General features: G+C 37.6%; 1 protein-coding gene and 1 pseudogene across 3 annotated transcripts in view; one reads left to right on the forward strand and one right to left on the reverse strand.

Moving 5' to 3' along the window:
• The window catches only part of Rp1 (RP1 axonemal microtubule associated), a 226,275-nt gene that overhangs the window by 146,044 nt on the left and 54,987 nt on the right, over positions 1-25,244 (reverse strand). For all 3 annotated transcript variants that reach the window (XM_087185399.1, XM_087185401.1, XM_087185394.1), the window contains exon 5: positions 12,691-12,854. In XM_087185399.1, coding sequence (XP_087041525.1) covers positions 12,691-12,854 — 164 coding nt within the window. The remainder of the gene's footprint in view (positions 1-12,690; positions 12,855-25,244) is intronic.
• LOC101723402 (neuronal-specific septin-3 pseudogene) lies at positions 20,684-21,740 on the forward strand (annotated as a pseudogene).

Below are 25,244 nucleotides of genomic sequence, written 5' to 3' on the forward strand. Positions count from 1 at the left end.
AGCGCAGTGGCACTGTGTCTGCCTTGCAAGCAAAAGGTCCTGAGTTCAATCCCAGGCAAAAAAAAAAAAAAAGAAAAACACAAACATCATAGTACAGTCAAAATACCAGAAGTCCAACACAGGGACAAAATCTTAAAAGCTGTTACCATAAGCCACTGAATAACTTATAATGGTTAAACCCATTACAATAAGAGCAGACTTCTCTACACAAACCTTAAAGGCCAGGAGGGCTTGGAGTGAAGTGTTCTAAGCCCTAAAAATAACAACTTCCAACCCAGACTTATATATTCTTCAAAACTTTCCTTCAAAATTGATGAAGAAAAAGAGTATTCCCATGACAAAGAGCACCTCACGAAAGTCACTTGACCACCAAACCACCAATACAAAAAAATATTTCAAGGGTATCCAGAAAGAGACAATGAAGCCAATAATGCCAGTAAGTTAAATAGAATGACTATACCTGGCAAAGTAAACAGTTAAGCAGAAGGGGGAAAATATAGGTAAATCAGTAACAGGAAAATAATGCAATGACAGGAATAAGTCAATAACTTTCATTAATAATTCTCAATCTGAATGGTCTCAATTCCTCAATCAAAAGATACAAATTGGAAGAATGGATCAAGAAACAAAATCCACCAGTATGCTGTATACAAGAAACACATTTAATTCAAAAAAGAAATTCACATAAAAATCAAAGACTGGAAAACAATATTCCATACAGTGGGAATCCATAAAAAAAGCAAGAGTAGTTATCCTAATTTCACACAAAAAGAATCCAAGGCAAAAATCGTCAGAAGAGAAAAAGTTCTCTACATATCGGTTAAGGGAACAATTCTGCAGGAAGAGATAACAATTATAAACATACACCAAACACTGGCACACCCAACTTCAAAAACAAACATTACTGGACGTAAAAAATCAGATAAACACCAACACAATTATAATTGGGGACCTCAATATCCCACTTGTCACAAAGAGATCAACTAGACAAAAATATCAGCGAATAGCAGAGTTGAAAAATACCTTCACACAAATGGACTTAACAGATACCTGCAGTATTCCACTCAACAACAGAATAGCACATGAGAATTTCTTTAAACAGACCATATGCTAGCATACAAAGCCTGCTTTAATAAATGAAAAAGAACTGAAATTGTCTCATGCATATTAACACATCATAGTGCAATGAAACTAGAAAGCAATAGCAAAAGAAAGCACAGAAATTAAGCAAACACATGGAAATTAAATAATAGCCTTTAATAATGAATGAGTCACAGAAAAAAAAGAAGAAAATAGTTTCTAGAATCAAATAATAAAGCGAGTATGACGTGCTGGAACCTATGATGCACAATGAAAAGAGTCCTAACAGGGAAATTTATAGCTGTGAATGTCCACATCAGCAAAACAGAGTGAGCCTAAATAAATAATCTAATGATGCATCTCCAGGTCCTACAAAAACAAGAACAATCTAATCTAAAGCTAGTAACTACAAGGAAGGAAATTATAAAGATCAGGGCAGAAATTAATGAACTTGAGACTAAAAAAAAATACAAAGAATCAATGAATCAGAGTTGGTTCTTTGAAAGAATAAACAAAATTGACAAACCCCAAGCCAAACTTACCAAAGCAAGGAAAGAGAAGACCAAAATCAAGGCAATTAGAAGTAAAAAAGGCAAAATCAAAAAAGATTCTGCCAAAATCCTGATAACTGGTAACTACTTTGAGAATCTGTACCCTAATAAAATGGAGATTTCAGAAGAAATGAATAAAATTCCTGATACATATGAACTATCAAAGCTGAACCAAGAAGATATAAAAATCCTGAATAATACAATATCAGGAAGTAAAGTTGAAGAAGTTATTTTAAAAACCAACTAAGAAAAGCCCAGGTCCTGATGAATTCATTCTCAAATTATAAAATATCTTTAAAGAAGATCTAATGCCAATACTCCTAAAATTCTTTAATGAAATGAAAAGGGAAAGAGTACTCCCAAAGTCATTCCTAAAAGCTAGCATTATCCTGTCTCCAAAACCAGAAAAGAACCCAACCAAGAAAGAGAACTATAGGCCAACCTCTTTAATAAATATACATACAAAAATCCTCACTAAAATATAGCAAACAGAATGCAACAAATCACCAAAAAGGTCATATATCATGACCAAGTAAAATTCATTCCAGGGATGCAGGGGTGGTTCAACATACACAAATCAATAAATGTAGCATACCACATAAACAGAAGCAAGGAAGAAAAATCACATGATCATTTCAATAGATTCAGAAAAAGCCTTTCATCATATTCAACATCCATTCATGATTAAAATAAAAACCTCAGTAAAATAGAAGGACCTCATCTGAAACTGATAAAAGGCACTTACGACAAACCAATCTGACAAACATCAAATTAAAAAGGAGAAGCTGAAAGCTTTCCCTCCAACACCAGGAACAAAACAAGTATCTCCACTATCACAACTCCTGTTCAATACAGTTCTCAAAACATAGGGCAGAGCAAGAAATAAAAGGGATAGGTATAAGGAAAGAAGAAGTTAAGGGCCGGGGATTTAGCTCAGTAGTTTCGCTGCCTGCTGTGCAAGCACAAGGACCCAAGTTCGATTCCCGGTACCAAAGAAAGAAAAAAGAAAAGAAAAGAAGAAGTTGAATTATTACATGGAGATGATAAGGTCCTCTAATAGATGACCCAAAAAATTCCACCAACAACTCCTAGAACCAATAACCAAATTCAGTAGCACTGCAAGATACAAAGTCAACACAGAAAAGTTAATACCATTTATGTACACCAATAATAAACTCACTTAATGATTAGGGAAACCATACCTTTTACAACAGCATCAAGAAAAATTAAATACTTAGGAATTAAACTAACCATGGAAGTGAAGACCTCTCCAATGAAAACTGGAGCACACTGAAAGATATTAAAGAAAACATTAGAAAATAGAAAGATATCCCCATAATCAAAAATGGTCATACTTCCAAAACTGATATACAGATTTAACACAATCTCAATCAAAATACCAATAGTATTCCTTACAGAAATAGAAAAAAAATCTTAAAATCCATATGGAACCAGAAAAGCCCTAGAATAGCAAAAGCAATCCTGGGTAACAAAAGCAAAGCAGGAGGTATCACAATCCCAGACTTCAAGTTATACTACAAAGCTATAGTGATAAATACAGCATGTTACTGGCAAATAAAACAGACATGTGGATCAACAGAACAGAATAGAGGGTGCAGAAACAAATACAGGCACACTCATCCACCTAACCTTTGACAAGGGCCCAAAAACTTTTACTGGGGGAAAGAGTTTTCTTCAACAAATGGTGCTAAAAAGAATAGAGTATTCACATGCAGAAGATTAAACCTAGACCCCATATCTCTCAACAGGTACTAAACTAAAATCAAAATTTATCAACGATCAGAATAGTAAAACAAAAATACTTAACCTGCTGAAAAACAAAATACATAAAACTCTCGAAACCCAGACATAGGCAGACTTCTGAACAGAACTTCAGTATCACAAGAAATAATACAAAGAATCAACAAATTTAAAAGCTTCTGTACAGCAAAAGAAAAAACTACAGAAAGAGAAAAAAATTTGGCCAGCTCTTCCTCAGATGGAATATATAAAGGACTCAAAAAAAGCATACTAGCCAGGTGTGGTGGCACACACCTGTAATTCCGGTACTCAGAAGGCTGAGGCAGGAGGATTGCCATGAGTTTGAGGACAGCCTACGCTACATAGTGAGTTCAAGGCCAGCCTGAACTGCATAGTGAGACCCTGTCTCAAAAAAAAAACAAAAAAAAGCAGACTACCAAAATTAAAATACCCAATCAAAAATGAGTAACTGCAATGCATATATACTGCTAAGATGAAGTACAAATGCCCAATAAATACATGAATAAATGTTTACCAACACTTGTCACTCAAGAAATGCAAATTAAAACAATTCTGAGATTCCATATCACTCCATAAAGAATAACTATCATTGAGAAATCAAAACATAACAAATGCTGGTGAGGCTATAGGAAAAAAGAGATCCTTCTTCATTATTGGGAGTATAAAGTAGTACAACCACTATGGAAATGAATATTGTGACTCCTCAAAAAACTAAAACTAGAAATATCATTTGACACAGGTAATTGCCTTCTAGGTGTCTTCCCAAAATAGTTAAAGACATCACATTATAGTGATACATGCACACTCATGTTTATAGCAGGAGAATACACAATAGCTAACTCTTGGACATGGCCTATATATTCATCAACAGATGACTGGATAAATAAAATGTATTTATAGGCATGGACCAGAGAGGCACAGGTACCCAGGTCCCAGTCAGGGCCCTGCCCAGACACCAGCAGCTTGGGCCCAGGCCCCAGCCAAAGGTCTACCCAGATACCACTGGTAAGTGCATGCAGATCCCAGCAAGAAGCCTGCATGGACTAGAGAGGTGCAGCTACCCAGGGCTCAGCCAAGGCTTCACCCAGACACCACAAGCTTGGGCTCAGGTCTCAACCAAAGGCCCTCCTTGAAAACAGCTGTGAAAATGTGCAGGCAACAGACAGAGACCCACCCAGATTCCATCAGTAGGTATGCCCAGACCCCAGCCAGAAGCCCACTCAGACACCAGCCACTCGGGTGCACAGCTCCCAGCTAAAGGCCCTCCCAGACAACAGCTATGCAGGTGGGCAGGCCTCAGACAGAGGCAAGCCCAGATACCATCCTGAGTGTACCAGGCCCCAGGCAGAACTCTGCCCTGACAACAGTGCAGCACAGGGATCCAGAGGGCCACCATTCTGAAGCCAGGAGTTGATGAAGTGGTAGGCAGCAAAGAGAAGACCTCTCTGAGGCTTGCTGAGAATTGAAGACCACTGGGTAAGCAAAGGTTGCCTCATCAAAAGTACAGCAGGCTGCATATGTTGAAATGAGAAGACCCTTACAACTCAAAACCAAAATTCCAGACCACATACGGCAATCCCAAAGGGCAACGAGATGGAACAATCTGATACTCAACCACCTGGACTCCCAGAACTGGCAACAAAAGAGGATCTGGAAAAAATGAGATCAGAAATAATTTCTCAGATAACAACAGATTATATCCATAGTGAAAGACATGATTAATAACTCTAGAGCAGACACAGATTAAAAAATAGAGGAGCTGAGGAACATGATAGAATCCCAACACAGGAAAAACATGGAATCCATAAAACAGATGTAAACAGAATTCCAGGAGATTAAAAACTCCATTGAAAGTTTACACAGCAGAATGACCCAGTGTGAGGACAGAATTTCAGATATAGAAGACAGGATTGCAATTAGTGACAGGAAAAGAAAAATTTCTTAAAAATAATAAGAGACCATGAGAAATCAATCCAGCAGCTACTAGATGATGCAAAGAAGAATAACATAAGACTGATCGGAGTCACTGAAGAAACAGAAGAAAGTGTAAACTACTTAAAAAAACTACTCACAGAAGTAATGGCAGAAGACTTCCTAAACTGGTGGAAAAAAATTTTACATATAGATAAGTGAAGCATATAGGAATCCAACAAGCCATGATCAAAAAACTTTACACCTAGGCATATAATAGTTAGGATTCAACAAACCCAACAAAAGAATAAAATGCTACAAGCAGTTAGAGAAAAGAAACAAATCACATACAAAGGAAAGCCCATCAGAATCACAGCAGATTTCTCAACACAAACCCTCAAGTCAAGAAAGCCTGGAGTGAAGTACTTCAAGCCCTAAGAGAAAACAGCCTCCAACCCAGATTGATGTACCTGCAAAATTAAATTTCAAAATTGATAGAGAAATAAGATACTTTCATGATAAAGAGGACATGAGGAACTTCATGAATACCAATGCAGCACTCCAAAAACTTTTAAACAATATCCTAGGGAAAGACAATGAAGATCACATCCCCAGGACACTCAGCAGAATGAATCCATCAGGCAAGATAAGAGATTACATGCAAAGGGGGAGAATCCAACAATAGGAAAATGTCATGAAAAGGATAAGTCAATACATATCAGCTATAACAATCAATATTAATGGTCTCAATTCACCAATCAAAAGAAATAGGCTACCAGAATGGTCAAGAATCAAGAACCAACAATATGCTGCATACAAGAAACACACTTAATTCAAAAAGAAACTCATACACTGAAAGTTAAAGGGTGAAAAACAATTACTCTGTGTGACAGGAACACAGAAAAAAGCAGGAGTAGCTATCCTATTTCCACATCAAATGGATTTCAAACCAACACTGATTAAGAAAGACAAAGAAGGACGCTACATCCTTGTGAAGGGAACAATCTATGAAGAGATGACAATCATAAATATACATGCACCAAACACTAGTGTACCCAACTATATAAAACAAATACTAATGGACATGAAAAATCATATAAGGAATAATGCAACAGTAGTGGGAGACGGCAATACCCAACTGTCATAAATAGATAGACACACCAGACAAAAAAATAAACAACAAAATACTAGAATTCAATCAGACTCTTAATCAAATGGACTTAACAGATGTTTACAGAGTGTTCCACCCCACAAAATGGGAATACACATTTTTTTGGCTGCACACAGGTCATTCTCCAAAACAGAACACATAGTTGTTGATAAAACACATCTAAATAAGTGCAAAGGAATTAAAGTTATCCTCTGTATATTATCAGGCCATAGTGCAATGAAATTGGAGATCAATAACAAAAAAAATCACAAGAACTTCATAAACACATGGAAAGTGAACAACACATGGAAATTGAACAACTCATTTCTGAATGACCAATGGGTCACAGATGAAATTAAAGAAGAAATCAGACAGTTCCTACAGTTAAATGACAATGTCAGTGTCAATTAAATGACAATGTCAATGACAATGTATTGTCATTTATGGGATCCCAAGATGGGAATCTATTGAATCCCATAGATTCCCTTGTATCAGAATCTGTGGGACACAATGAAAGCAGTCTTACAAGGGAAATTCATAGCAGTGAATACTCATATTAGGAAAACATAGAGAATTCAAATAAAGAATCTAATGCTGTACCTCAAGCTACTAGAAAAGAAGACCAAGACAACCCCAAAGCTCATACAAGGGATAAAATTATAAAAATCAAAGTGGAAATCAATGCAATGGAGACTAAGAAACCAATACAAAAAAATCAGGGAAGCAAAGAGTTGGTTTGGTTCTTTGAAAGAATGAACAAAATTGACAAACACTTATCCAACTTTATCAGAAAAAGGAAAGAAGGCCCAAATGCATGCAATTAGGAATGAAAAGAGTGAAATTACAATGGACCCAGCAGAAATCCAGAGGATCATCAATATCTACTTCAAGAACCTATATGCCAATAAGATGGACAACACAGAAGAATTGGACAGATTACTGATGTGTATGAATTACCAAAGTTCAATGATGAAGACCTAAAAATTATAAACAATCCAATATAAATCAGAAAAATTGAAAATGTAATTTAAAACTTACCAATGAAGTAAAGCCCAGGTCCTGATGGCTTGACTGCTGAATTCTACAGGACATTTAGAGAAGAATTATTGCCACTACTGTTTAAAGTCTTCAGTGAAACTGAAAGGGAAGCAATACTCCCAAATTCATTCCCGAAAGCAAGCATCACCATAATCCCAAAAGAAGAGAAAGACCCAACTGAAAAGAGAACAATAGGTCAATCTCACTAATGAACATACATGCAAAATTCCTTACTAAGATACTAGCAAATACAATGCAGAAATCATCAAAAAGATTGTACACCCTGAACAACTGGGATTCGTCCCAAGGATGCAGGGATGGTTCAACATACACAAATTAATAAATGAAATACACTATACTAAAACAGGCAAGGAAAAAAAACCATATGATCATCTCAACAGATGCAGAAAAAGCATTCAACAAAATCCAACTCACATTTATGATAAAAACTCTACAAAAAAATGGAATAGACAGTGTCTACCTCAATCTGATAAAAGCCATCTATGAAAAACCAACAGCCAATATCATTCTAAATGGTCAAAAACTGAAATCCTTCACACTCAAATCAAGGATGCTCACTATCACACTCCTGTTCGATATAGTTTTGGAAAAATTAGCCACAGCAATTAGACAAGAGAAAGAAATAAAAGGAATAAAGATAGGAAACAAAGAAGCCAAACTGTCATTATTTGCAGATGACATGATACTCTCTATAGAAGACCCTAAGAACTCCACCAAAAGTCTTCTAGACTTGATAAGCAAATTCTTTAAAGTAGCTGGATACAAGGTCAACACACAAAAATCAATAGCTTTCCTCTACAAGAACAACAGACTCACTGAGAGAGAAATGGGGCAATCAATTCCTTTCACAATAGCATCCAAAAAATTGAAACACCTAGGCATCAACCAAACCAAAGAAATTAAAGACCTCTACTCTGAAACTATAGCACTCAGAAAAGAGATTGAAGATAACGTCAGAAAATGGAAAGACATCCCTTGCTCTTGGGTAGGAAGAATCAACATAGTGAAAATGGCCATACTTCCAAAACTGCTATATAGATTCAGTGCAATCCCAATTGAAATCACAGCAGCATACTTCACAGACCTGGAGAAAACAATCCAAAAATTCATTTGGAACAAGAAGAGACCTAAAATATCAAAAGCAATACTAGGCAATAAAAACAAGGTAGGAGGTATCACAATCCCCAACTTGAAACTATACTACAAAGCCACTGTGATAAAAACAGCATGGTTGCCAGGGATTTAGCTCAGTAGTTTCGTTGCCTGCTGTGCAAGTGCAAGGACCTAAGTTCGATCCCAGGTACCAAAAAAAAAAAAAAACAGCATGGTACTGGCAAAGAAACAGACCTGAGGACCAGTGGAACAGATTAGAAGATGCAGAAACAACTCCAGACACACTCAGCCACCTCACTTTTACAAAGGAGCCAAACACCCTCACTAGAGGAAAGATAGCCTCTTTAATAAAGGCTGCTAGAAAAATTGGGTTTCAACTTGCCAAAGATTACAAATAAACCTATATCTCTCACCATGCACTAAACTAAAATTGAAATGGATTAAAGATCTGAATGTTACAACAGAAACACACTGAACCGGCTGGAACAGAGGTTAGGTAGAACTCTTAAAGACATTGGTATAGGAAAAGATTTCAGGAACAAGACCTCAGCTGCACGTGAACTAGCACAAAGACTCAACAAGTGGGATTTCTTCTTATTAAAAAGCTTCTGCACAGCAAGAGAAACCACCAACAGTGTAGAGACAACCCACAATGTGGGGGAAAAAAAAATTTTACCACCTGTTTCTCAGACAAAGGTCTACTATCTAGAATATACAAAGAACTTTAAAAAATCAGAACTCCCAAATTTAAAGACCCAATCCATCTGAAATGAACAGACATTTTTCAGACAAAGAAGTAGAAATAGCAAATGAACATAAGAAAAAATGTTCAACATCACTGGTCATTCGAGAAATGCAAATGGAAACAACACTGAGATTCCACCTCACCCCAGAAAGAATGGCTGCTATCAAGAAACCAACCAGTAACGAATGCTAGCGGGGCTGTAGCAAAAAAGGAACCCTTTTTCACTGTTGGTGGAAGTGTAGACTGGTGTACCCAGAGTGGAAATCAGTATGGAGATACCTCAAAAGACTAGGATTAGAGGTCCCATTTGACCCAGCTATTCCCCTGCTGGGGATCTTCCCAAAAGAATTAAAAGAATCATACCACAGTGATATATGTGCACCCATGTTCATAGCAGCACAGTTTGTAATAGCTAAAGCTTGGAAACAGCCCAATCGCCCATCAACTGGACACTGGATAAAGAAGATGTGGTTTCTTTTATAAAATGGAGTACTACTCAGCCATAAAGAATGAGAAACTAGAGACATTTGTAGCTAAATGGATGCACATTGAGGCCATACTCTTAAGTGAAATAAACAGGAAACACGTGTGCAAATACCAAATGGTTTCTCTGGTGTGAGAAACTGAAAGTGTAAATAAGGATCAAACTGTATAATACATGTGAAATAGGAAGAAAAGGGGCAAAGGGGAAGGGAGGGGTAGGGGGAAGGAAAGAAGGGAATGGAATAAATACGAGAAGAAGAAAAAATGGAAGCATTTTGGGGGAGGGGTGGAAACATTTAGGGGGGATGGAGAGGCTGAAAGGAGGCCCAGGGAATGGGGAAATAAGAAGCAAAATACATTATATGAAGGTACAAACTCCCGATGATGAACGTCAGCACGCCGCGTCCCTAAATATACCAATGAAATTAATGGAGAAATGCACTTATACTCAGTGGAGTACTAGTGTGCCATAAAAAGGAAAAGCTTGAGTCATTTGTAGGAAAATGGATGCACCTGGAAACCACAATATTAAGTGAAATGAATCTAGACATACAAGCTTAAATATCACAGTTTCTCTTATATGAAAACCCAAAATATAAATAGTGAGCGAAATAAAAGAGATACAACAGGAAATAGAGAGATAGACCCTTAGCATATGGGAAGGAAAACAAGAATTGGAGGTGAGCAAGGGAGGGGAGAGAAATGAGATTTTTAAAGAAAAAAGGAATTGTGATGTGTAATGTATCAAGTTGCCACCAGGAACATGAAAATTATGCACCAGAAACATACAAAAAGAATAGGGAAGTGGTCCAGGAGATGGAGAGAGGAAAAGGGAAGAGAAGGGAAGGGGTTTTAAAAAAAGAACTAAGACATGTTATGTACCAGCTCCCCACAATGAATGTCTACATTATGTACTGCAAACATGTATTTTTTTTTAAAAAAGATTGTATACAATAATCAACTGATTATTCCAGGGATGGATATTTGTTAGAAATACAAATAATATGATATACTACACAAGTAGAATAAAACAAAGGAAAATACACACTCATCTCAAATGATGCAAAGACAATTCCTTTGATAAAATCCAACACCTTCTCGTGATGAAAACATTTGAAAAACTACAAGTAAAAGGAATTTCCTGAGCATGATAAATGGCATCAATGAAAAATGCATACTCAATACTAAAAACTGAAAGCTTTTCCCAAAACCAGAAGCAAAGAGACCAGTTTTCACCATTCAACACTGTATAAATTTTTAGGTGGAGCAATACATTAAGAAGATATTAAAAGCATACAAATCAGAAAGGCAGAAAACACTTTAGACACTTCTAGAAAATGGAGGAAAAGGGAATGGAAAGTGACTGCTTAATGGGGCTTCTTTTGGGGTTGACCAAACTGTTCTGGAAGTAGTGGTTGAAAATATTATGAATATACTACAAGCTACTGAATTGTGTACTTTAAAAGTGTGAAAATGGTAGCTTTTATGTTGTGTTTTATCACAAGAAAAGATCTATAAAAAGGACGTATAAGGCAAAAGGAAAGGAGAATGAAAACCAAAAGTTTGCCTAAGAACACTTGTAAGAAAATAATTCATCATAACATTGAACTATGATCAAAATTGAAGGAAATTACTAAACTTAATGAAGCCAACACACCACAAACAAAATATATTTAGTACCAGAGCTTGAGCAAGAGAAGGCTAGATGACAAAAAACTGAAATGTGGTAGAAGTACTCATAGAAAAGAAGCATCAAACTATGGAAATGGTTTCCTATGTGCGAAGGAAATGGGAATGAGTGCTTAAAAGTACACATTTTGTATTATAAAATTCAAAATTATTTTGTCCTGTAAGTCAAATGAATGTTTAACTTAAAAGTAAACATGAGACATTAAACAGCAAAACAGTAACAACAAAACAAAGTCAGACTACTGTATTTTTGGAATAGTCACTTCTAAACTTATTTCTTACACATGAAAAATAATGACAAAGTCTTCATTTCTTTTACTTACCCTGATCATCAAGAAAAGTGTTTCCATATCTACAGATAACATAGTTCACACTAACCTAACAGGAATAATAGTTTCAAGTGGGTCAGCTTCTCCTGTGATGTATATGGAATAAGTACACCGGTTGCTGTAAACCACACACCCAGGATTACATGGATGTGAATGTCCCAAAAAGATCTGAGGTGCTGATGAACATCCTTTTCTGATTATGACTTAATTCTCTCCACCCAGTTCAAAACAATCCTTTTAAGTATTCAGTCATTCAACAGATATCATTAAGCATCTACATACTACTGCCTGACCTATCTTACCATTACTGCTAATATTTTTCTCCTTAGTTTAACATCACGGCACTAGTTTCCTTTGCTTCATCTTTACTATCTGTTACTTTCTAGATCCAAATCTCAGTGTGTCTAGCATGTTAACAAGCAATACCTAATAGCAACTAATAACTACTTGTTATTACTTGATGGCAACTTCTTTGCCCTCCTTATTTTTAATTTTATTTGCTCTTTTTGTCATTGCCTGTGAACCACTAGCCAAGAGCATTAGCCCTTGTTCCTGACAGACACCTATACAAAAATAGCATATGTGAAACATCTAGTACTTCCTCTAGATACTGATTATTCCCATATGATGGATTTGCTTAAGTTGGCTTGAGAAGAAACTGCCATGAGTTTCTTCTGCTTGATTTCTACAGGCATATGGTGTTACAATAGAAAGAGCTCAATTTGATAAACTGAACTCATTTAAAAGTACCTGCTAGCTGTTTCACTTCTACTAACAGGACTCAGTTTTCTTACTTACAGTAAAGATGTCTTCCTGGCCATCCTGAAATCGAACCCCATCTGCTCCATAAAGATATATGGGGGCAGAACTTCTATATTGTCCATATAATATAATATAGATCTGTGAGCTGGTCCCTGCATTTGGCAAGTCACTGGTGATTATGGAAACCTTCCAGTTACCACCTACAGAAGCACAAATGACACCCATTATGGCAATTTATAGAAATGAAAGACTCAAAACAACAGGTCATCATAAAACTAGGAGAGGTCAGAATAGACAGAGGTCAACTTCTCATGAAAAGTACCCTAAGAAGGAATTAAGACTTGGTGTTTAAAATAGTCCAAAAAATTACTGCATCCTACAATGTGACTGTGAAAATATTCCCAGAAGATCTTTACTAATAAGGCTAGACAGTGACCATTATCCCATCATAACTGCTTATGACTGGACTCTCAGAGAGTCATTATAGAAGCTCCCAGTATTTTGCCAGAATATCTCCACTAATCTTAACTCCAATATGTAATATACGCATTAATAATTATACCTTTTACATTTTTTTATTTTGGATATTTTCTGAAATAAAAGCATAATTAGAATTAGACAAGTTGGAAAATATTTGAAAAATCATCCAGTACAATTTCATTTATTATTTTGTGCCCTCAATTAATAGGTAAAAATAACTGAGGTTCACAAACCCTAAGTAAATTTGTGCCATCCAGCAACATATAAAAACAGTGCTAAAAATACATAGTTCACTGTGAGTATAAATGAGAACGATTAAACATTATAACACATTAATAGTGGCATGATGTAACTTCCTAGGATTTCTATTTCGTTTTGCCAGTTTTATCTAAGGCAAACGTCAGAAAGTTAACCTATAAGAAAAGTGAAAAAATGAGAATTAGGAAATGCACTTAAGATTATATTAAAAAGTATGAATACATGGCAATAAAATTCAAAACTGAGGATTAAATGACATTGGATGACTGTAATTACTTCTTCCTTAAGTATATTTTCAATTTTGATCATTAAAATAAGTAATCAGATTCCAGGTTTACATAAGGTATAAAACATGTTAAATTAACATATGAATGTAAAATTCTGTTTTACAACAGAAAATCGTATTTTATTTGCCCCAAACATGATAAAAAGCCATATTAAGCTAACAAGTCATCTTGATAGATAATCCTTTATTAAGAAAAAATAATTTTTAAAGATGAGTAGAAAATGACTATCTTTATAGCAAAAGAAGCAGTTAAGTTGCAATTATAAACTTAGAGATGGGAGAATTTGAGCTATCTTATGTATAATACCTAGCACGTTGGTGCTTGTTTAAATAAAATGAAATGAAGCTCTTCAGATTTTGCTCTCTTAGAAATGCAGCAAAAGAGATCAGGGGAGAATCGATACTTGCAAAATGTGCAAGAACCAAATCAATAGGAAAAGAAATTGCATTTCCCAACAACTGAGATGTAAAAGGATGAAAAGTGTATGAATAGAAATAAAAATAAAAATAATGAAATATGATGTCTGTTTATCATAGGTTTCTGTACCTTTCTAAATTGCTAATTCATTACAGTCTCATCCTTGCAAAGGAGTACTATAAAAATTGCAGTAGAAGCTGACGATATCCACTGTCAGGAGGGGGTGTGGCAGAGTGGACAGACAACTAAGATGACATCTTTGTACTCCATGACATTATTGATATGAGTCCAGATCACAGAAAAAATTTTAAATGAATAAGAATAATTAAAAGAACAACAATAAAGGAACCAGAAAATGCACCTCATTATAAATTAAACCCAAAAGATACAAGACATATGCCATAATCTTTGCAAAGTAGAAGCTAAGAAGTGAATGACATAAAAGATTTCAAAAATTTGCAGGGTACCTAACCCAGCTTTTTCAGAAATATAATGGGAGAAAAAAGACAGAAATTCTAAAAACCTATATATTAATACCCCTCTTAATCCTCAAGTTGAACAGGAGTACATTGAAGAGGTTAATGGACTAGAGAAAAACAGAATGCAGATAGTGGACAAATAGTTTAATAAAAGACTGTAATGATCGCAGCACACACAAAATTAAAACTCTGAATAACTTTATCTTGTAAAAATAATAATAAATTACAGTTTAAATTTTTTCACAAAGAACTTCAGGACCAGATGGTTTCACTAATGAGTGTTCTTTCAAACCTTAAAAAAAATAATAATAAAATCAGCTCTACACAAATCCTTTGGAATACTTAGCTTACTGCATGAGAGGAACATTGCTCTGATACCAAGCCAGAAAAACGTATTAGAAAATTACAGAACAATGACCCTCATGAACATAAAACTATTCTCAAAAAATGTTAGTAAAGTAAGTCAAACACAACCTCCAAGTTTGTACCAGGAATCCAAAGTTTTTTTTAACATTCAGAAATCCATCAATGTAATTCATTGTACTAACAATAAAAAGGATTACAGGGCCAGGGATTTAGCTCAGTGGCGGCGCTGCCCCCTGCCTCACAAGTGCAAGGTCCTGAGTTCGATCCCCAATACCAAAAAACAATAAAAAGGATCACAAAATTATATTCAGCATCATTACTCATCTCAGAAGCATAAATTAAAAACACAGTGAGATAGAGTACCACATAAAACAGAATACTGGTAACTAAAATCAGTGAAAGTACAAACCTTGGTAGAGATTTGAGCAAACAGAACTCTCATGAATAACCAGAGGGAATATAAAACAGTACAATATTTTGGAAACTATGTAGTAGTTTCTTTTAAAGTTAAACAAACTTAACTTACATCCCTGTCATTGTATCAAAGTAATTTAGCTACCGAGGGCCTGAGTCGCACAGAACATGCTGAATCAGCCTGCTACAGACAGGCAGGTCTGCCCACGCCCTACTGAGGTCCCGAGTCCTGCGTAAGATGCCGAACCACCCCGCTGCAGACAGGCAGCCACCTGGTTCCACACTACAAAGACACAGAGGACACCAGACCACCAGACCAAGGTACTGAGTCCTGCTGCTCCCAGCCCAGAGGTAAGGGCTTCTGAGCCATCGTCCCACTGCTCCTGGCCCAGAGGAAGGGGCTTCCGGGCCACCATCCCTCCCGCTGCTCCCAGCCCACAGGAAAGGGCTTTTGGGTCACCATCCCTACCGCTGCTCCCGGCCCCTGTCCCACCTCTCCCAGCTCAGGGGAGGTAATTCGTGCAGGCGCTAACAGCCCCCCACCCCAGTCGAAATGAGAAAACATGTAAATAAGCCTCAAAACCAGACTTCCAGATCACCTACAGCAACCCCAAAGGGAAACGAGATGGAACAATCTGATGCTCAACCACCTGGACTCTCTGAACTGGCAACAAAAGAGGATCTGGGAAAAATGAAATCAGAAATAATTACTCAGATAACAGCAAAGATTTTGCTCATGGTGCAAGACATGATTAATAAATCTAGAGAGCACACAGATAAAAAAAATAGAGGATCTGAGGAACATGATAGAATCCCAACATAGGAAACAAATGAAATCCATAAAACAGATACAAACAGATTTCCAAGAGAATAAAAACTCCATCAAAAGTCTGCACAGCAGAATGAACCAATGTGAGGATAGAATTTCACATATAGAAGATAAGATTGCAATTAGTGAGGAGGAAAAGATAAATTGCTTTAAAATTGTAAGGGAACACGAGAAATCAACCAGCAGCTGCTAGATGATGCAAAGAAGAATAACATAAGACTGATTGGAGTTGAAGAAGAAACAGGAGAGAGTGCAGATGACATAAAAAAAACTGTTCACAGATGTAATGGCAGAAAACTTCCCAAGGAGGGGAAAAGAACTTGACATACAGATAAGTGAGGCATATAGGACTCCAGCTAGCCTTAATAAAAAAGTCTACACATAGGCATATAATAGTTAGGATTCCAGAAATCCAACAGAAGAACAAAATTCTACAAGCAGTGAGAGAAAAGAAACAAATCACATACAAAGGAAAGCCCATCAGAATCACAGCAGGCTTCTCAATGCAAACCCTCAAGGCAAGAAGAGCTTGGGGTGATGTATTTCAAGCCCTAAAGGAAAACAGCCTCCAACCCAGACTGATGTACCCTGCAAAAGTATCTTTCAAAATTGAAAGGAATAAAACACTTTCATGATAAAGAACACCTCAGAAACTTCATGAATACCAAACCAGCACTCCAAAAAATTTTAGACAATACCCTAGGAAAAGACAATGAGGATCACAACCCCAGGAAACCCAGCAGAATGAATCCACTGGGCATGACAAATTAAACACAAGGGGGGAAAATCCAACAAAAAGAAAAAGTCATGACAAGGTTTTTAAAACTTTTAACTTCATCTCCCTAATGAGTGTATAATTCAATCTTATTATTATACTGATTAGTATTTTTCTGATTCTAGAGTTGCACACCTTTCCTTGTGCTATACTGGCTATTTATCATCTTCTTATGTCTACTTTTTAATTGGGTTGTCTATTAATGAGTTCTAAGAATTCTTTATATATTCTGATGATAGGTTATATGCATTGTAAATATGGTCTGTTTAAGGACTACTTTTCATTTTAATGATGTCATTTAAAGTTCTAAAATTTGATGGAATCTCATTTATCAATTTTTTTCTTTTATACATCATGTTTTTTGTATCCTAGGTAATTCTTGCCTACCCTGAATTCATAAATATTTTCCCTTATAATTTCTTCTTAAAGTTTTATACTTTTAGGCTTTCATATTTAGGTTCATAGATCCCTTCAAGTTATTTTCATGTTTGAAAAAAAAGGGTTGAGGTTAATTTTTTTATATACGAATACCAGGTGTTCTAGTGCTGTTTGCTGAAAACACTATCTCTTCCTCAGCTCTTGAATTGAGTTCATATTCTATAAAATGCTAATGTTAAATAATCTTTCAAAACTCAGTGGACCATATATGTGTGGTTCTATTTCTAGATTCTCTGTTTTATTCCAATGATCTATATGTCTATCCTTACACCAACACTGCCTTGATTACTGTAGCTTTAAAAGAAGTCTTAAAATTAGGTACTAAATGTCTTCCAACACTGCTTTTGTTTTTAACTTTTCTAGGTCCTTTGTACTCCTACATAACTTTTAAATTTCAATATCCAATTCTTCAATTATAGCAAGTATACACAGACCTGAATTTTTATATATAGCTTGTGTTCTCTAATCCTGCTAAATTCAAGTACAAGTTCTAGGGGCTCTTAGAGATTTCTTAGTATTTTCTCTGTAGGTGATCATTTCATCTACATATAAAGATTTTGCTTCTGCCATGCCAATCCTATCCTAGTTGTGTCATTTTATTGCCAGACTATTTTGGTGGGGCCTAGGTTTCAAAGTTTAATGGACAGATAAAGAGTAAGCATATCTGCCCTTGTTCCCCACCTTAAGGAGAAAGCATTGTATCTTCTCCATTTATATAAGGCGTTCTCTCTGGAAGTATGGAGTACATGTCTTTGATCTGTTGAGAAGGTTCTGTTCTACTTCTAGTCTCCTGATAGCTTTTACCACGAACAGCTGTAGAATTTAGTCCAATACTTTTTCTCCAACTAATGACAGGATCCTATGGCTTTTTCCTTTCCTCTGTTAAAATGATGACTTTGGGGGATGGATCTTCCAATGCTGAACCAACACTGCCATCCCTATAACAAAACCACTTTCTACATCCTGCCAGATCTGACTTCCAATAGTTTGTTTTGTTAAACAAATTTCTATCTATGTTCATACTTTTTTCTTCTATTATCTTTATCCAGTTTTAGGATTAGCACAATGTTGAGTTTCTAAAATGAGGGGAGAAGTGTTCCTTCTTTTTTCTGCTTTAATTGTTTGATATAATTTATCAGTTAAAATGTTTATGATCCTGTTGTTGTCATACAGGTAGGTTTACAAGCTAGGAATATACTTTCTTTAATAGGTGCTATTCAAATTTTATATTTCCTCCAGAGTTAGTTTCATTAATTTGTCTTCTAAGTTACTTCTTAGAAGTTTTCAAGTTTATTTCAAAAAAGATTTTTATAATATGCTTTCTATATCCTTTTAAATTCTGTAAAATCTGTGGTAATGTCTCCTAGATCTTAATATTGTAATTTAAAAAATGTGTAACTGATATTGTGTAACAGGAAGAAAAGGTCTAAAAGAGCAGGGGAATTGGGAGAGGTAGGGGAAGGGGGAAAAAAGGGAAAGGAAAAAATATGAAAAGAGGAAAAAAGTGGAAACAAGGTCTTTGCAAATAGGGAAGGATGAAGGGGGTGAAGGGAGGGCAAGGGAAGGGGGAAAAAAAAGAACCAAGATACTCATGTAATGGTACAAGATCCCAATGATGAATGTAACTGTATTTTATACCTAAAAATGTACCAATAAACTTAATGGGGAAAAAAAAGAGTTACCTCTGCTCTTCATTATCTTCATCTTACATTTCTGTAAATTGTAAAAAATGAATAATAATGCAAATTATTCTTTTCTATACAAATATAAATTGGTTGTGTTCAGATCAATGGTTTGTTACTGTTTAGATTAAAATGTGCCCCAAAATGTCATGTGTTTGGAAGGTGACTGGATCATGGAGGTGCTATACTTATCAGTGGATTCATCTATTGATGAGTTCAATAGCTGAAGCAGCTGTTAGGAGGTGGACCCCTGGGAGTGTGACCTGGAAGGAATAGCTCCCTCCCTAGCTCCTTCCTTCACCCTCTTTGCTTTCTGGCCACCATGATTTAAGCACCTTTTCCTCTGCCATGCCCCTCTGTTATCTTGTTTCTGCCTTGGATTCAACCAACCATGAACTGAAACCATGAGCTGAAGTAGACTTTCCTCCTTTAAGTTGTGGGTGTCATGCATTGTGTCCAATGACAGGAAAATAACTACAACACCGTCTTAGAGCCACTTCATTTATGCATGCCTTATCTACCTATTTTTGGTGATACTAAATTCTCCCTTGAACCTATTTTAATATATTAATGGTTCTTTGACTTATAAATTAAATCCTTGGGATATGTCCATGTTATACAGATTTCATGATTTTGCTTAACAAATTATCCTTTACTATCTCAATAAACAAGAAAATATAACAGTGGGAAAAGTACTCCATATTAAAATAACTTTGGGCCAGGGATTTAGCTCAGTGATGCTGCTGCCTGCCTCACAAGCACAAGGTCCTGAGTTCGATCCCTGGAACCAAAAATAAATAAAAATAATAAAATAACTTTGACCTACTATGATATTCTGGGGAGTTATAGGATCCCTCTTAGACTCAACAAACAGGGAATACAAAATAACTTCACATTTTTAGGTTAGATCTATATACAGAAGATCAAACCACAAAACTCAGGACTATTTATGAGGCTCAAACACAGGCATGAAATGGAAAGTGCTTCTTTACTAGCTTCCTTCTGTGAGCTTTGGTCCCCTCTGGCTATAGTAAAGATCGTATTACCCATCTGATAGGTTCATTGTGAGAACTGACTGAGTCTGCGTATATAAAGAATCTAGAACAATATTTGGCACCAAACAGGACTCAGTATGTTAATCGCTTTCAGTTTATAAAGGATCGTATGAATAAATGTTGATTCTTTTTCTACTGTACTTTTCTGAAAACTTTACTACCCACTAAAGCTAAAGCCTTCATTATTAGAAGAATACTAACTTTTGAAAAGCACAGCAAAGGTATCAACACTAACAGATTTTTTAATAGGTAAAATGTGTTCAGCAAATGCATGGCAGGGCTGCGTGCTAAGAATCTTACAAACATTCTCTCTAGTGATTTTCTCATAATAACTTTGTAAGCTAGGTACCTTATAAAGGTAAGGTATTATAAGGTATAATAACTTTATAAGGGGCTAAGCGGGCCGGGCGGGGGCAGCGAGAGCGGAGGGTCAAGGCCCGGGTGTGGGGGCCGCTCGGCCCGGGGGAGCCTGCGCCCTGCTCATCCTTGCAGCCCAGCACCCTGAGCATCTCCCGGAGGATCGGAGGCAAAGGAGGATTCATCTCCAAAGGGCTCTCCGAGACCAGGACGGACGCAGCCATGTCAGAGCTGGTGCCCGAGCCCAGACCTAAGCCGGCAGTGGCCATGAAGCCCATCAGCATCAACTCCAACCTGTTGGGCTACATCGGCATCGACACCATCATCGAGCAGATGGGCAAGAAGACCATGAAGACCGGTTTTGACTTCGATATCACGGTCGTGGGCCAGAGTGGATTGGGTAAGTCAACGTTGGTCAACACACTCTTCAAATCCCAAGTGAGCCACAAGGCTTCCAGCTGGAACTGGGTGGAAAAGATCCCCGAGACGGTGGAGATCAAAGCTATTGAGCACGTGATTGAGGAAGCTGGTGTCAAAATGAAGCTGACCGTCATTGACATCCTGGGCTTTGGAGACCAGATCAACAATGAAAACTGCTGGGAGCCCATCGAGAAGGACATCAATGAGCAGCACGAGAAGTCCTTAAAGGAGGAGGTGAACATCGCCAGGAAGAAGCGAATCCCAGACACTGGTGTCCACCGCTGCCTTTACTTCATCTCCCCCACCGGACACTCCTTGCGACCCCTGGACCTTGAGTTCATGAAGCACCTCGGCAAAGTGCTGAACATCGTCCCTGACATTGCCAAGGCCGACACCGTGACCCTGGAGGAGAAGTCTGAATTCAAGCAGACGGTTCAAAATGAGCTTGAAGTAAATGGCATTGAATTCTACCCCCAGAAGGAGTTTATGAGGACCTGGAGGACAAGACTGAGCACGATAGAATCAGGCAGGAGAGCATGCCTTTTGCTGTGGTGGGAGGTGACAGAGATACCAAGTGAATGGCAAGAGGGTGCTCGGCAGAAAAACCCCCTGGGGATCATCGAAGTGGAAAACCTCAGCCACTGTGAGTTTGCCCTACTTGGAGACTTTGTTATCAGGACCCACCTCCAGGACCTCAAGAAAGTGACGCACAACATCCACCGTGAGACTCACAGGGCGAGCGGCTCAATGACAACGGAGGCTCCCTGTGGGAGAAGGCCTCCTGGGCAGCGTCCTTCCGCCCGTGCCAGCCACCCCCGCCCCCTGCTGAATGAAGGCCATTTCAAGCTGCTTCTCCCTCCATTCCTCTCAGCCGTTAATGCTGCAGGGCCAAGCCCCTCTTAGCACTGCACTTGTCACCAGCCCACCCTCTGCAGGTGGGAGGGGCCAGCTGCCTCTTAGGACAGTTGCTGCCTCCTTTTAGCCAGATCGCTCCTCCCCTCCCTGTGGAACAGAGTTCTCGCCTGCCAGCACTGCCCTGCTCCACTGTCTGTGTCAGCCAGTCCCAGCCCATCTGTAGGGAGAAAGAACTCGCCAAGAGCTGCTTCTGCCCTTGCCAGCCCATACCAGCTACTTGTAACCATCTCCAAGGGAAATGACATTGCTCCCTACCCATTCATCCATATGAGCTGCTCCCTTCCTTAAAGGGTCAAAAAAAACAACTTTTCTGCTTGTCAGAGTCATTGAGGTCAGCTGTGTGAGCCCCAGTGTGGGACAAGGGTTGCTTAAGTATTTAAAAAGGTGGGTCACTTCAGATGTAGGGGAGCAAGGGCTAGGGTCACTTTTTAAAATATTGGGCCGGGGATTTAGCTCAGTGGCACTGTGCCTGCCTCATACCTTTAAGGTCCTGAGTTCAATCCCCAGTACCAAAAACAAAAGCCAGCTAAAATATCGCCCCAGGTAGCTGGTACCTACCTACCCACCCCATAGTGCAGCCACTTAGCAAGAGTGGTTTTCCCAAGGGGAGGTTACTGGAGCAGACTTCCTCCTCATCCCCCAAATAAAAGAATGAACTAAGCATACACACAAAATCCCAGAGACTCACATGCTTTACACTGTAGGCAGAAAAACAGCACCCTCCTGTTCACTTAGCAATACGAGAGATCTTTTCCCACCTACCCCCACTACCCCAGTCTCCTGTCCCTCACCCTGTTAATGTGAGTGATGAATTAGCCTGGCCATAGTTGGTCACTGCAGGCTAATGGAAAATACCCAACGGAGGGCAATGCCCGCATCAGATGCACGAATGTCTGCGAATGTTGGCTGCCGCTGCCCCACACACACTAGGTCTCTATAGCACCCTCCTTTGCTCACCCTACCCACATCTCCACCTGGACACAACTTGCTCAAAGGCTGGTGACTTGTGGGCCATTCATCTATAACCAAGACCTGCTGGAACAAGAGGCCCAAGCTGAAGGGATGCAAGAACGACCCATTTCTCAAATGTTACCAGTCCCAGCCAGCCTTTTGGTGACATTCTGGTTAAATTTCCTGATTGAAAACAAGCCAACAGACACTCAAACTGGTCGTGTAAACGTTGCTAGACTTTGTGTTGTATAACTAAATATTGCTGTTTGAACAACAACAAAAAAAACCAAGAACATGAAATAAGCTTCAATATTTAAAGTTTAAACCTTGAAATGAGGCATATGTTTTGTGTCACTTAAAAGAGATAAACTATGAAAATGTCATATAAAAATTACCTCTACCCACTGAGACAATGACTAAGATTCAATTTGTGTTAGGATTATTAATGGCTCTCATCTTCCTCAAATTGGGCTTCACTTCAGAAAAACTGGTAATTCTTGATAGTTGGTATTTTATCTTCTAATTCTCCACTTCTGAACTTCAGTTCCTTGCTACTAATAGTGTTTCCTTTCATTCTGAAAACTGCTACACCTTCTGCATTTAATACTTGGGGTATTGCCTACACAGTTGAGACTTTGGTCTTCTTCCAAGCAGAAGCAGGATGCCCAGAGACTGTCACAATGCCTAAGGTAGCCACTCCCTTTAGACATGCAAGCCTCATTCTGAGGACGCCGAGCATGTGATAGCTCAGAGTACAGCTGCCATCTGGTGGGCATAGACAAAAGTTCAGCACTGTGCTTACACACCAGAGATCCTCAACTCAATTATACAGATATACAGTCATCCTCTGGCATCCATAGAAGGTTGGTTTATCAAGATGTAACTCCATCATAAATTGAAGGACATCTGTAGTTCCCAGGAGGCACATCATCTCTCTACAAAAAACGAGGTCTGTATGTATAGCATTCTTAAATTTCCTCTGAAGTTTCATTGCTCCTTCTAAATCTCAGTGTTACATGTTTTTAATACAAGCCTTGTGAAAATAAAACATTCTTTGAATGTTTAAAATAAAAATTTACATTTTTAAAGATTGAAATATTGCTTTATAAAATACAAGAAATTTGGTAATATCCCTCAGCATATCTGTATAGTCTTCAACATAAACACATCAAAAGTTAGTAAGAAATAAGCATAAATGCCTTAAAAACACTGTTCATCCATGCAATACACATTTCTAAGTGCTTAGCAGGCCTCAATAATATACTAGTTCTGGTACGTAAAAATGAGTAAGATGTGGTCAGACTCATCTCAGAATTCAATGTATATCAACATGTTCACATAAGTAAGATGTAATATGTCATGTATTACTGACTCAGGATTGTAATTCCAGTTTCTCTTTCCCAATATTACCTAAACTCTCCAAAGGCACTGTTTGACATTGCATTATTGCCAAAATGTGTATGCTACATTCCTTACATTTCTAAACCTTATGATTGTTGCAACTTTCCCAGTCTCCTGAGAATAAATATCACACTCTTTCCAAATTAAAAAAAAAAAGTATTCCCTTATCTTTGCACCAAGGAATAAGGCCTAGCTTTTTAAAACATCTTACCCCTGGGCCGGGGATTTAGCTCAGTGGTTCCACCACTTGCCTCGCAAGCATAAGGACCCGAGTCCAATCCTCAGTACCAAAAAAAAAATCTTACCCCTTGCTCTTCATAGGAAAAAATAAAGATGTAGTAAAAAGATTAGTAGTAAAAAGAATACTGATTTTCAAGCACAAAAGACTAATTTTAAATCTTGACTTGACATCTTAAATTTTTTTTATTAAATTCTTTTATTGGTACACTGTAGGTATACAGCACAATTACATTTCTCATTGGGAACTTGTACCTTTACATAATGCATCTTGGTTCTTATATTTTCCCCATTCCTAGCCCTCCCTTCACCCACTCCACCCTTCCCTATTTACAAAGACTTGATTTCCATTTTTTCCATTTCTGAGCATTTGTCCTTTCCCTTCTTTCCTTTCCCCTGCCCCTCCCACTACCCCTACCCCTTTGGACCTTTTCTTCCTATTTTACATTTTTGATTATTCATTCTAATCATTGGTACATTTTAGGTATACAATATAATGACATTCATCATTGGAAATTTGCACCTTTACATAGTCTCTCTTGGTTCTTATTTTTCACCCTTGCCCAGCCCTCCCTTCAACCTCTCCATTCCTCCCTATTTACAAAGATTTTGTTCCTATTTTTCCATTTTCTCATATTAATCCCATTCCCTTCTATCCTTTCCTCTTGCCCTCCCACTTCCTTCCCCTTTGCCCCTTTTCTTCCTATTTCACATTACTTATTAAACATTTAGTCCTTATTTACACTTTCAGTTCCTCACACCAGAGAAACTATTCAGAATTTATGCATGTGTGTCCTATTTATTTCACTTAAGAGTATCGCCTCAATGT

Source organism: Heterocephalus glaber, unplaced genomic scaffold (assembly GCF_053883595.1).
Source record: "Heterocephalus glaber isolate CG9 unplaced genomic scaffold, H.glaber_assembly_v1.0 deba00000281, whole genome shotgun sequence".
In the NCBI taxonomy this organism is placed as follows: domain Eukaryota; kingdom Metazoa; phylum Chordata; class Mammalia; order Rodentia; family Bathyergidae; genus Heterocephalus; species Heterocephalus glaber.